This window comes from Leptodactylus fuscus, chromosome 2, assembly GCF_031893055.1.
Source record: "Leptodactylus fuscus isolate aLepFus1 chromosome 2, aLepFus1.hap2, whole genome shotgun sequence".
In the NCBI taxonomy this organism is placed as follows: Eukaryota; Metazoa; Chordata; class Amphibia; order Anura; family Leptodactylidae; genus Leptodactylus; species Leptodactylus fuscus.
The window spans coordinates 53681947-53696955 of NC_134266.1; the positions used below are offsets into that span (position 1 = coordinate 53681947).

Here is a 15009-nt window from a genome sequence, read left to right on the forward strand (position 1 = left end):
AAATTAAAAAAAAAAACCACTCTCCTGTCCCGGTGCTCTGGGGGCTTGTTCCAGCAGAAGTCCTAATCACACATGACCAATGAGGTCAATCAACGATTTGAGGAAAGCATCTGGAACGTCACAGTTGAGTCAGGTCCGGTGAGAACAAGCCTCTGGACCAGATGGCGGGCGGGGACACTGAAGTGCCAGGGATAGGTGAGTATGGAGGTTACTTTTCACCTTTCCCGGCCTCCTGGAAAAATCACTAATTCCTAGACAACCCCTTCTAACAGAGTAGTAGGGATGCCCTAACCCGCATTCTTCTAATATTACCAAACCACCGCCTATTAGACATTGATGTTGTATCCTACTAATATGCAATACATGCATTTATTCGGAATACCTCTTTAACTATTAAGCAAGAAACTTGTAACAATCATAGGGGAAGTGAAGCCGCATAGAAATCATTCTTTCCATAAATTACATAAATAGCTTTGATTATGAATCCACAAGAGATCATCTGAACTTTCATACCACACAGTCATCTGAAACCACAACTGCTCAGCCTACTGAATACATTGTAGGGCTGTCTATGGAAATGAGAGGTTTTTTCATTTATTTTTTTTTAAACTGAGATTTTTGTTTTTATTCACATTGGTTGATGTCAATGCATTAACAGCTTTTAAGATTGTCCAGTTTATTTAATAAATGAAAAATTGCCTAGAATGTAAATATCTCTAGATTTAATGCTGCTTGAATCCAGAGAACCTCTTTAATATGATAACAAATATTACTACTTAGGCCTAGTATATACTAGAGATGAGCGAGTATATTCGATCGAATACCTCCGCCGCATAGTTCTTGGTGTAAAAAAGCGCCAGGGAAGGTGGGAGGGGCAGTAAAATTCCGATGCCCCTCCCACCTTCCCTGGCGCTTTTTTTTACACCAAGAACTATGCGGCGGAGGTGTTCGATCGAATATACTCGCTCATCTCTACTATGTACGAACTGCTCCATATAAACATATCTCAGTGACTCCTTTGTTAGTTTTCAGATTCCTACTAATATCTGGGTAACATTTTATGGGTATTTAAAATGTCATCCTATTCTATGTAGAAATGCCCCAAATAACAGAAATCTGCACAAACCATTGCCCCGTTTGTAGACTACTGCATTGCTTCCCAACTTTTTCAGACTCCAGGGCGCCCGTGGGGGGAAAAAAAATAAATTTGTCAAGCACACTCTACCAAATTTTTCCCAAAAAAACAAAACGGCTTCCTAAGGACGCAGATAATGTTGCATGAAGGCAAGCGGCCATCTTCCCAACCAGTGTGTCATGACTCCCCCTGGAGGCTTTCCTTAGTATCCCGGGTGTTGCGACATTTGTGTTTGGGAATCACTAGTTTAGTGTACAAACTGGCCGTGCCATATTTGGCGTCCCATACTTTTCTCATGGCTTCATTTTTTCCCAGTGTATTTCCCGCCACAACTGCCATCGCCATCTTGCAGCTGCTTTTGCCTATATCTTAGTGTTTTGTAAAATATTGTGTGATCCAACCTGTTGGAACAGAATATGGGCAGATTAAATACTGTGGAACTCTTTACAAAAATGTGCATTTTTACTATTTCCTAGCAGATACTGAATTCCAACTAATTGAAGCTTGTGTACTCTTGTGTACATGATCTTAACACATCAATACCCAATTAGCAATTTGTTGAAAAAGAATTAAAATTACCATAGTGGGTATATCCATATTTGTCTCCTGTTTTGTTTTCTACAGATAGCGTTTTCTTTGAAATGCTAATGGGGACAGGAAAATAAGCTGCAACTGTCTTGACATATTACAGCTTGTTTTGACACCAAAATATTTGAATTCATTTTCCCAATTGAAAGCCTGTTTGCCCCACAATAATTTTAATTTTACTTGTATTAAAAAAAAAAAAAGTACATGACATGATCCATGTAAAGAAATAGCTTTTTTATTCTAGTTTAAGTAATTTGCTCTTGAATGTTATCATGTCCCATCCCTCCTTATTAATGTAGTTGTCACTTCCTCTCTTCACATTGTAAATAGCGCAGGGGCAGATTTCATCTCCTAAACTTATCCAACATCTGCCACAGAGACGAGCTCGAAAGCTGAAATGCATGTTCTTCTATCCATAGGAAAAGCCGAACATCTACAATAGCTGACTCTGAAACGCTTCATATACATATATACATTCCCAATATCGCTATTAGAGATGAGCGAGTACTGTTCGGATCAGCCGATCCGAACAGCACGCGCCATAGAAATGAATGGATGCACCTGGTACTTCCACTTTGACGGCGGCCGGCTGCTTAACCCCCCCGCGTGCCGGCTACGTCCATTCATTTCTATGCGAGCGTGCTGTTCGGATCGGCTGATCCGAACAGTACTCGCTCATCTCTAATCGCTATCTCTTCCTCGTACAGCCCTACTAGTGTGGACTGCATTCAACACCACCGGTCTAATGCTATTTGGGCATGTTCACACTTATTTCCGACACCGATTTTTCGGGTTGGAAAATTTGATGCGGATTGGAAGAAAATATGTGGCAAAAATTTGTGGCTGACCATTGGTTTGTGGGGCTAATCTGCATGTGCTAACCGTAGCTTCAAGAAATGACACATCAATTCTTTCTTTTATTTATTTTTTTTCTTGTCCATGTCACAGATTTCAAATCTGTTCCATAATTCATTAAAACCAATTGGAGGTAGAAAATCAGCCATGTGAACAAGCCCTTAGACAATAATTCCTTTAATAGCTCGGCTTTGCCGGTAATCTATACGTAATAACACAATTTAGCTTTTTTTTTCATTATAGGGTCATCAGTATATGACCAAAAACTGCTGGCTATTGCTCCAGTCTGGTGTTGTGCGCTTTCATAGGAAATGTTTTTATTTCTGGTCACACGTGCCCTTGGACAATCTAACCGGCTTATTAAAAAAAAAAAAACTTTTAAAATATTAACTATTTATGTTCTCCCTGTACAAATATGGTACAGACATGACATTTTAAGAGCGCCCTTCAAGAAAAATGGTGGGAACTGTTGTCATCTCTCAAGCCTGGCATGTGAAATAGTCCCCTTTGTAACCATCATACTGAGAGTTGTCAATATCCCATCAGTGCATGTGGTAAACACATCAGGAGCAATGTCCTCTCTCATCTCTCTCTGCATGGCATTAGTACACAGCTCTGAACCTTTTCTCCAGACTTACTCGATACATTGCTGCTATTGTTACAGCGTTACATGTTCATGTGGTGACTTGGTCCTTTTGAGCTGCTTTATACCTTTTTAGTTGTTTTAGTTATTGGTTTGTATAAAGAAAAAAACATAGAAGATTGATGGCAGAGACAGACCATGCAATCCATCTAGTGTGCACTTGTGTTTCCATATGGTACACTGTTACTCTGTAGCAAGCAGAATTCCCAAGTTACATTGTTCACACCTATAAACATGATATATGGATATATAGTACAGTTACCTTTATCTGTATATGTAGGTATTGATGACCTGCAAGTACCTTCCATGGTTCTGAAATCTAATTTGAGGAATCCTATTTAGTGTATTATTGAAACCATGTGTATATTCTTTATTCCAGATTCTCCTTTGCAGGTGCAGTAATGTACCAAACTAACAGATCTGATTCTACCGATATTCACTATTGGTGGTGTCAGATTGTGATACAGAGGTGACAATGATCAAAGTCTTCAGTGATGTGTATTGTTTAGGACAGCTTTTAAGTCAATGTTGTAGCCCTGACAGTATAAGCACCTGAAACCAACTGAGGAAAGTAATTCATGATAAAGTGCAATCATTGAAAACTAGGTTGGTTTATGAAAAGTTAAAAGGAGTCTGTTATCAGACACACATGCACGCACATTCACATACATACATACGCATTCACAAACACCCTTGTGTCTACCCAGCTAAGCACTGAATACTGTATGTACCTAAACAATAGAAGACATAGAAGAAAATATTCATCGGCTCAGGTCACCTTCCATTGATCCATAGTCTGGATATGCCCACAGTTTGCATTTTTTTAAATTCAAGATTATATTGGTTTTTAGGTAGGAATAAATGGGCAACTTACCAACATACAAAGAGAACAATAAAAGAGAGAAAAAGTTCATAACTACATGCAAACTGTGTTCAATACAAACCCATACAGTAAATGGGGGGGGGGAGCATCACAGGTAGCCTAATCATACAAATAGGAAGAATAGCTGGGGGTGGGAGGAAAGAGAGAGAGAAGATAGGGTTAGAGATTACAGGTACACAAATGGATGGAAGAAAGAGCGGGAGGAAAAGTCATCCCCAAGGGCAGGGGGGCCCAAGAACAGCTTAGGAGTCAGAACATTGATAAAGGGAGGATGACTGGAAAGCAACCCAGGAAGACCATATGTACAATATTGGTACAATGGGAGTGTTCCTCTGGGCACAATAAGCTCTTACATATGTTAGGTGTTTGTGATTTCCTTGAGCCACTCATTCAGAGTAGAGGGGGGGGGGGGTTCAGTAGATTTCCAGTCTCTCTATAACCATTTTGGCTGCCTGCAGGAGGTGACAGGTGAGGGATTTTTGACACTGTGTTTAGGTCAAGCTGAATACATAGCAGAAGTCTGAGCACTCAAGAATAGTCACCTCTCTTACCAGTGTTTTCATTTTTTGTGGTCAATACACCTGTCTGCTTTGATGTGCTGTGTTCTGACACCTCATACATACATCATAGCCAAAATTAACTTAATTGTGATACAGGAACTCTTTGGGATTTGGGCAGACAGTCTTCTCTTTGCTTTCCATAGATATTATTGAGTCATTGTGCCATTTCCCTGTTGCTAGTTCAATGGTTTTCCTTCTTTGGAAGGTACATACTACAGGGAGCGGCCTACAAGTCTTGCCTGTGATCCAGTCATCTGGCCATCACAACTTGGCTAAGTCACTCAGATCCTTACGCTTGCCTATTTTCCTGCTTGCACCACATTATCTTAGAAGAACTGACTGATGACTTTCTTTCCAATCTACCCAGCCCCCTTGACAGATGCCATTGTTAGGTGAATAATATCAACTATCCTATTTCTATTTGTATGGTTATGACTGGTGCGTGAAATAAAACCATTATAATGGTGGAAACTGAACGCTTGGTTAATTTGAGAGCTCCAGGATTGGAAGAACTTTGGAAATTGAAGTGACCGTGTACAGAAAAGTTTAGCCACCAATCTGTCTACAGCACATTGTTGTTCCATTGTAGTTTGTCTAGACCAGAGGTTCTCAAACTTGTTTTGTCTACCGCCCACTTCGAGAATTAATTATTTTCTAGCGCCCCCCCCAAATTTTTTTAGCGGCTAAATTCACTTGTTTTCGTAATATCGTCGAATGACATGACTGGCTGTGACATGATGGCGCGTGCACTTTTATATGAGGCAGCGGGCAGGCCTAGTACTTTCGAGAATGGACTAGAAACTTCTCGCTTCACATTGGAGCTTACCGGCATCTATGGTACAGTTTGACAACTTTTGGACAGGAAATAGTTACTGTCTAGTCCCCTAGATGGCGTTACACGAGGAAACGCGCGTTAAGCGTAAAGGAGCGGTAAAGTTTGTGTTAAAAGCCAAAAAACAATTTTAAAGGGGTAGCCTCATGAAGCTTGATCTGCCTTCTAAGCTGCCTAAAAATCTTCTTTCTTCCTGCTTGCTCGCGTCAATTAGCCCCGCCCCAAAATTAGCGTGTAGCTCCGCCCACCACATAGCGTGATCCTATGGGATGACTGAAGGGCCTGTGATGTTATCAAAAGGTCCTGTAGACTTGGATTTACATTGTACGGAGTTTCCTAAAGGACCTGGCTCCTCTGCCCACTAGCAGCCTGATCTATATAATAAAGCTTTATACTAGTGAACAGAGAGACCAGGTCCTTTATCCCAGTAGGATTTAGACTGCTTTATATAAGAAAGCAGCACTTATTCCACCCACCCCCCTCTATCTCACAGCAGGGAGCTAGGTGATATGTATGTGATGTGTATGTGTGGTGCAGACACAGGCTGGCTCCATACACTTAGCCCCCCCCCCCTCTCTCCCCCCACACAGCAGGGAGCTACGTCATGTGGCTCCCTCAGCAATGAGCAGGGGGCCAGGTGCTAGTGTCCATAATGAAGTGAATAAAGTAAGAGTGGACAAACAAAGCAGTTTTGCTGAAGCAATGTATTTAGGAAAAGTCTTACATTCACATTAACAAGCAGTATAGATAGGATCCTTGTGATGGGACAACCCCTTTAAATTAGCCATCGCCCCCCTAAACCGCTTAAACGCCCCCCATCTTCTCTGTGCCCTTTACTGCCCTCCTATAGGCCTCCAGCGCCCACAAGGGGGCGTTATCGCCCACTTTGAGAAAGACTGGTCTAGACACTCAGGTTCATGGCCAATATGTTGACATGTCTACAATCACAGTAAAACCAATTTTGTAGAATTTCTCTGCTGTATTGAATGTCATATCGCATCTTTCATATATGTCGAACCTCGCATGGCCAACAGTAGGCCATAGTGTGAGTTAATATCTATCCGAGATATGCTGCACTTATGAAGTATTGTATATGTGCTGGCGAAATAAAGCTATATGGGGTTACAGTCTCAGAGCAATGATTTGTAACATGGTCCTGCTGCCTCGCACATTCCTCTCTCACCATTTGTCGTCTTGAACTCCATTAATCTCGGCTGAACAGTCCTGGCCATTTTTGTTCTACATAGAGTTCGTGCTTCAAAGCATTTTTGCTCACATTTTGTTTCTTTTAGAAAGCTTCTCTTCCAATTTTTATATGACCCTGTGAATGCCATTTAACATATACCCTGGAACAGTTTGGTAGTGTTATTACGGTTTCAGTCTTTCCAATGCCCAATTTTCTAAGTGTATTCAGGCCTGAATGTTTCAGTAGTTGGAGCCTATTGTTAAATTCCTCTTTAGAGCACATTTAACTTTGCTTACAGATTTTGGATGTCTCTCTTTGTACCTTTTTTTTTTTTTTACTTTACTATTGTTACATTTTTATTAACATTTGGAATCTATTAATTGCTCGTATCATAAATGACCTATATATTCGTCTGACTAAATTATATATTTTTTTTTTTATTATTATTATTTTGGCGGTTTGTTTTTATCACAATTTATCATCTATTTGTGCATCTACATTTGCAGAGGAGAAGTGAATGTTTATTTTAGTCTATTGCTTTAAGTGGATGTTAGTGGCTTTAAAGTATATTGTTAAAAATGTAAAGGTAGGACTTAGGGTTTGTTTTAGTGTATGCAATGTGTGTGCGGTAACAAGGCATAAACACAATACAATGCATTTAAGGAAAAATAAGTGTTTGCAGATTTTAAAGAAATAAAATGAAAATTTGCTGCCGGGACCAGTTTAAACAGGTGTGATTTTGCCTTTTCCCTACATTTGCCAAACTATAAAAATGCTATTCAGAAAATACTATTTCAGCTGGTGGAAGAATTTATTTTTTTATTTTATTTTTTTTAAAACAATGTCTTGACCATTATTTCCTAATTTTAATGTTGTGACACACAGTCCATTAAGTTCCGGTATACTTCCTGTGCAACGTAGCTCATCTGATGGCAGTTACTTTTTTAGACTCTCTTCCTGCCTGAATTTTAGTGTCTAACCTATAGTCTTCGCCTCTTCAAACTTACTTTTCATGCTTGTGGAGTGGCCAGATTCTTCTAGTTCTGATATGCTGTTTTGCCACCATCTCCCACCTCTCACTTCCCTATAATAGCTTGCATACTGTGGTAGAGAATACTGCAGCTGCATATCCCCCCATAATGCCTACTGTGTACTATGTAGTGCTGTGCAATTAATTAAAAAATAACTCAAAAGGAATGTCTACCCAGATAACCAAGGTGATTTTGTTATTGCAGACCCCATACTATAATAAGCGGATTCCCAGGGGAGTTGAGCAAACATAATAAATAGTGTTACTCACCTCTCCTGGGCTCCTGTGTGACTCCTTGTTCTCATGGGGCCTTGTAGCTGACATCAGGGATCATTGAGGCCTGTAATTGGGCTTCAGCAGTCACATGGATCACACAGCATCATGACATTTGTCTGTTTCACAATGCCACATGATTACTGAGGCCCCATTGGTCCCTCACATCATTCAGAAGGCCCAGAGAGAACAGGGACTCACACCAGAGCCCAGGAGAGGTGAGTAACACCTTGTTTGATCACTTTCCCTGGGCCTCTGCTTATTATACTCTGGCCCTTCAGACCCCAGAGTATCATAGCAGTTTTAGTTCGAAACCACCGGGGCAATCCTTATGAGACGAATCTCACGAGGTTCCCCCCAAAACATATTCATACTTTAAAAGTGACATGACCTAAATAATCACCATTAATCACAATAGAGGTAAAATGCCTGATAAATCGTGATTTCGACTTAGGTCACGTTTGTCCAACCCTAGTACTATGTACAGTTTTATACTAGACCGATACTTTGATATCTGGGAAAGTTTCTGAACGTTTTTAGAAATCCCTTCAGCAAGGAAAAGGGGGCTACATGTTGCTCATGATGTTGCCACTTTCACTTAATCTATGTCACAAAGTTGTACATATACAGTATACTGATTGACTTATGAGTTAAAAAGTGCTAAGTATCTCTTTACATGGTATTGAATAAAGACTTGAACCTTGAGGATACAGATAGGCATTTTGATTTCAAAGGGTTAAAGTCAATTGTTTGGCCCTTACCGATCCTTAATACTATTTCTCTTGCTTCACACTTGGCAGTCGCATATAGATGAATGAAATAGTAATGCTCACGTTCACCCACTGTTGTGTTTGGCCTGCTGGTAAAAATTGACCAGGTACTAGCAATTGTTTTGTTTGGTGCCTCTGAAAGACACCTCTCCTGCATTTTGTCTGATACTTGTGTATACAATTGTTAATTGACTTCTTGTTTTAAAAGCGTCTATAGCAATGGATGAATGGTTTTCATAAAAATTTTACATAATCTCTTTTCCATTGTTGCAGTTTGCTTGAAGAAACACTATCAAGACGCAGAAGTTGCATACAAGAGACTGAAACTCGCCACTGACCAAATTCTATCCCGTAGTGGCTACTCTGAAGTGAATCTAAGCAAGCTCTTCCAGACCCTCAATGTAATCAAATAAGAAGAGACGTTCCTGCTACGTGCCTTAACCAAGACTGGCCTTACTCCAAATACGTTCATTAAGATATGGTTTACATATGGGCTACACGTCCTATATCAGCAATATGTATTGTAAGCTGCATTGCAGTAGGTTGTTTTTATATATTCTACATTCTGTCTGTCACAGCATATTGTAGTTTCTTTTGTTAAAATCCTCAAAGACCTGCGAGATAAAAGGACTGCTACATTAATTGAATAATTTCCAGTGCGGGCGGCTGTAGTGTAAGTGATCCTAGACATTACTGTTCAGTATTTAGTGGAGGTGCTTTCAGCAAACAAGGTTACGGGAGGTCTTGATAGGAGCACTAATGTTTTGCCTTCTCACAATTTATCGTTGCTTCATCACAAACATGGTAATTAATAAAATGACTCAATAACGTAATGTCTAAAATGTTTAACTGTAGAGGTGTAGACTAGACTAGGAGTATATTGCATTCTTCTACTATTCCTATATACAGATTACATTGCTGTAGTTTAATGTTTGTCGTGTGTTCTCCAGGAAAAATGTTTTGGTTTTTCAGTAAATATGTATTTCTGAAATTTGCAAAGCAAACCTGTCTTCGAGAAAGTTTGTCCTTGTTGCCTTTAGCAGCCGAAAAGCAAAAATGATACTCACTCTGAACAGTTTTTATACCATAGTCTGGTGTTTTTATATGTCGAAACTCTTTGTAAGTTTATTCATTTCTACAAATAAAATTGTACATTTTTATATAATGAAAGCAAATGTAATAAATTCTTGTTAAAAAAAAAAACTTACTTTTTTTCTCTCTCTTTGGCCATATTGGTATATGATATAAATAAGCACATGAGCACAAAACAGTATAGAGATGTGGTGAACAACCTAATATATTTTCAGGTTCTCAATGTATTTGGTGGCTAAATTTAAAGAGGACCTTTCACCATCTGGGGCACATGTAATACACCGCTAGAAAGCCGGCAGTGCGCTGAATTCCTCACAGTAGCGTCTAATGCGCTGTATTGTGACAGGGGGCGTTGCTTAAAGCCCAGATATGGCACTGAGCGATGAGGAACGCGCCCCCCCCCCCAGTACTCGTCTATAGCCGAGCACTATCAGGAGGGGAGGGGGCGTTCCTCACCGTTCTCACAGTACAGCACAATAGGCGCTGCTGTGGAGAAGGATGTACATGACTGACTGTCAGAAACGCCCATCTGACCGTTAAGAGCTATGGTACCGGCACTAATAACTCTTCACCGGGGGCACAGAACTTGAAAGTTGATAGTGCGCCGAATTCAGCACACTATTGGCTTTCTAGTGGTATATAAAGCCACATGTGCCCCAAGTGCTGAAAGGTCCTCTTTAAAGGCTGGGTCAGTAAATTTGCTTTACTTAGGAGATACATATCAGACACACAAGATTAAAGCGTACCTCCAGTTATAAGACTTTTAAATGAATAGTTTGAGTGAATGTCACAAATTTTGTAGTATATTTAATTTAAGAAGTATGTCTCCTGAATTTATCAAACTTTGTTACTTTTAAAATATTAATCTATGGAGAGGGAGGTGGGGAGGAGGAGGCTGTTGGAAAACATGGAGAGGGAGGTGGGGAGGAGGAGGCTGTTGGAAAACAACCTCAGATAACTGCAACTTCTACGTGCTGCTTCTGTTATTCAGTGAGCTTATTTAAACCTGCTATGTATTAAGATACCATGTTGCTACTGCACAGAATAAGGCCATACATCAATGAAACTCCTCCTCCCCCTCCCTTCTCCATAGAATTGTGTATGATATGGATGGCAATTCTACAGTATGTAAAGAGATGGACTATTAAGGAGGAAGTGAGCAGCCTAATAAGAGGAGCAGGAAACAGATTTCCTTTCAAGGAAACCAGTTGGGTTGATTTGGGACACTAAACCACCCACAGATCTTTAGACCTGGGGTATACTCTTCTTAGATGCCCTATTAGAATGTAATCTGTGCCTGCGTTAAAAATAAAAAGCTTTATATTTGCCTAGAGATCAATGCAATGAATCTTGTTAGACTCATCTCTGGCGCTCCTGGGGCTTACACTGTTCTTCAGTTAAGCCATCGATGTGCACCTCAGCTTCACTGAGCAAGTGCCAGAGGTACAGAGCGTGTGCACCGAGGCTGACGTGTTCTCCTCTGGTTTCATTGAAGAATCAAATATAAAACTTCATTTTTAATGCTACTATGGATTGCATTATAACAAGGTGATTTGGAACACTAAACCCCCCGATCCATAAGGACCTGTGGGTCCATTAGTGTTCCATATTACCCTGACAGATTCCCTTTAAGATATGTTACAAAGTTTATATTTACCTACACTGTTTATAAAGATTGGCTTTATAACTGATCATCATTGGCCTTAGAGCATAAAGAGTGAGAACGTGCTTTACATGGAACATACTGTGCTCATACCTCAATTTATACATTAAAGAGACACAACCTAAAATGAAGTTTCCTGTGTGATCCAATATGATATTCTAAGTATCAGTATATTGCCTGTTCATCTAAAAATGAGTCTTTTCTGGTATGCTGGCATATTATTGACCAGATATAGATAATATTTCATGGCCTGAAGACTTAGATGTGTTGGATGTTCTTTACAATGTACCATTTACAGAAGGACCAAATCTCCATAATATACTGGCCCCAAGTAGTAGGTAACCAAATACAGGTGAATTTGTTCCCTTCATTGTCAGGGGCCTTTAAATGTGGAAATAGTAAATGTATCTGCAGTATAAAATCCCACATAGAACAAACCTTGTTATATCCACTGTCACATATGAAACTTTTGACATCTTCATATTCCTGAATTATGGATCTGATTTTGTTGTATATTTGCTTCAGCTCTCTTGCAATCTCTAGTATGTTGGACACTCTATACAGCTGAGGTGCAGGATCAATAAACACCGCGCCAGTGTTATAGGTCTCTCGCCGCTGTGCTCTTATGCACAATAATAATTTCAGTGATATTCTGGTTAGCCCAGCTGAGCAGGTCCCTGCCGACATGTCAAATAGATTTTTGAAACTTAGGCAAAGAAAATCTTTCTGGTTTTCTAAGTAACACTAGGTTCACACTAGCATTAGTCTCTCTGTAGTTCAGGTCTGCATGGGGACGTGAAAAACAGAGAGCTCGTCCACTAAAAAAATAGTTTACCTGTATAATGGTCCGTTGGATTTCCGAAAAGTCCTTCATGCAGTCCTTCAATCTCTCTGTGGATTCTAGAAGGAATCTGCATTGGAACGCCGATCTGAACCTAGCCTTAGCATGTTTGCAGCCAGGGGGATCGCTATGAGCTCTTTGCCCTCTATATGAAATTGGAATATATTATAACTTTACATTTATTACCTACAACATGTCATCTTTTCAGTTCTGTTTTAGCACTAACACATCTGTTAAGATTGAATTTCTTTTCCTTTTTTATTTTTTTTGAACCAATGTATATTTCCGTTGGGGTTTTTAATGCATTTATGCACTTAAGCTGGAATGTTTGTTGTACTGTTGATGGTTTTTCTACTTTATGGATATATTTATGTATTCATTTTAGACTTTTGTTGGTGCCCATAGCCATGAATGTTTAATGTTATATCAAATGTATTTTATTTTTCTCAATACCATTTTTTTTCTTATTGGTACCAGTTTCTCTGACTGGCCTTGTCTTCCTTTCAACCTTTTTCCCTGCTAATGTAAACTTCTTTTTGATGGTTTCCCATCCAGACATTTCTGTAAGCCTCTGCCTACCGTTGAACGCTTACACCTGATAAAGGTGCCATAGACAATAGATTAATGTCATCCCTTTGGTCCCTGCCTCTATATCACTCAATACCAAAGGTTACCTGAAAATGGAGCAACGACGTATTCCAAAGTACTTCACAGATATTGTCACATAGAGTAGGGCTCGCAATTTAAATTTCCTTTTGATACATCTTTAGGAGAGTGAGAAGAAATCAGATTACCTGGATTAAACCCTCAAACTCCATGTAAATTTTGTCCTTGGCTGGATTCGAAACCCACAGGACCCCATCATGGCAAGGTAGCAATGCTAACCACTGAGCTACTGTGTTCAGATTTTCGGATTACTTTGTACATGGACTTATTCTGTAACAGATCCAAACAGTGGGCTGAGCCGTAGTCCTTACTTTATACCAAACCTACAAAATATTGTACTTGCACTGCACAATTTGAAGGGATTATCTATGGAGTAATAAAGGTTACCTATGAATTGCCTGCACTGGTTAAACTTTATTATAACGATACCCTGTGGCCTGCCTATTCTTACCTATGTGGAGGCTGGAACTTTTGTTTCTCTGTCTCCATTGCTGACACATTGACTAACTTGGTCACATAACTAACTTCATGCAACAAATCTGTGGCTCAAATAAAGAATAAGAATGGGTTCTGTCTCTGGAGACCAGGGTGTATATTAGTAATACTCAAGCAGTTCAGGGGAGTCCATTGGTAAGGTTTATTACTCCCTGATAGTACCTTTAACCAGGATCAACTCAACAGTCATTTTTCTGTTTCAGTACTGGTTTACTTAATTGATAGCAGTAGACAGGGAAATGAATTGTCTGATCAGGGAGCTGTACTGCAGGTAAGTGATTACAATATACATACAATAAGTGTAGAGTGTGATGGGCAATTGAGTAGGGAAGTTTTTAATGTGGTTGAAATACTGTTCTAAGCTTAAAGTTATTAAAAAAAAAGTGAGAATGATGTAAGACTGCAGGCACTAAACCATGTGACAGAAGGCAGTTGAGCTGCAGTGTCGGGCTCAGCCATTAGACAGGTCTGGTAGTGTTTGCAGGACAAAGCATCCATGTTCTAATCCTGTTCATCCATTATAAATTCAGGTTTTAGGCACATCCATTGCAGGCATCAATCTAGCACACAGCTAAAGTGTGATATTGCCATAGGATGTGCAGAATGGCTCTGATCAACTGTGCTATTACAGCGAGGAAGTCTAGGGGTTAAAGGAGTGTTCCCATATGAGGAGGTTATACCCTGTCCATAGGATAGTTACCAAATGGTTCAAGTATGTGAGATTTTTGTCTCCCATTCTGAAGTTGGGATGAATACGCACCATCCATGTTCCTTTTCAATAAGAGCACCACAGATAGCCAAGCACTGTACTTCAGTTACCTCCAGCACTGCTATTGAAATGATTTGAGTAATGTGTGTCCATCCCAACCATTGCTCCATTCAGAAAAGGAGATAAAACTCCCCCATTCTGCTGATCGATGGGAGTCTGAGTTGTTTGACCCCCACCAGTCTGCAAGTTTTCCCCTGTCCTATGGACGGGATAACGTGTATCACTCGCTTCCAAACTGCCTCTCAAAGAGACTTGAGCACAAGGAGTGGGTTTCACTGTCAGGCAACTACACACAAGCCTCCTGTGCACAGTCCCAAATATCAGGATTGAGTCAGGTGAAGCACTCCACCACTGGACTCAGGAGGTGTCCTGCCTTCAGTCTCATTGAAAATCTTTGGGATGGCTTAGAATGTCCATTATAAGTCAGATCTTCTCATCCGTCAAGAGTACCTGACTTTGCAAGTGTCCTTATGACTGAATGGAGACAAAATGTTCTAAAAACTCTCCAAAATCTTGGAAAGTCCTTTCGGGAACAGCTGCTTTACTACATTAGCAATTTTTAGGAGGAATTTACATGCCAGTCTTAATCACGTAGGAGGCCACAGGAAAATGGCCGCCACACATGCGCAGTCGGTGCTTTCTGTTGAAGACACAGAGAAGAGGCGGTCGCAAGAAGATGAAGGGAGTCGCTGAAGAGAGTCTGCAGGCAGCACAGGGGACGCCCCCAG

General features: G+C 40.1%; 1 protein-coding gene across 1 annotated transcript in view; it reads left to right on the forward strand.

Annotated features, from left to right (window-relative positions):
* POLA1 (DNA polymerase alpha 1, catalytic subunit) overlaps positions 1–9820 on the forward strand; it is a 198263-nt gene extending 188443 nt beyond the window's left edge. The window contains exon 36 of the mRNA XM_075263727.1: positions 9029–9820. Coding sequence (XP_075119828.1) covers positions 9029–9168 — 140 coding nt within the window. The 3' untranslated portion in view covers positions 9169–9820. The remainder of the gene's footprint in view (positions 1–9028) is intronic.
* The last annotated feature ends 5189 nt before the right edge of the window (positions 9821–15009 follow it).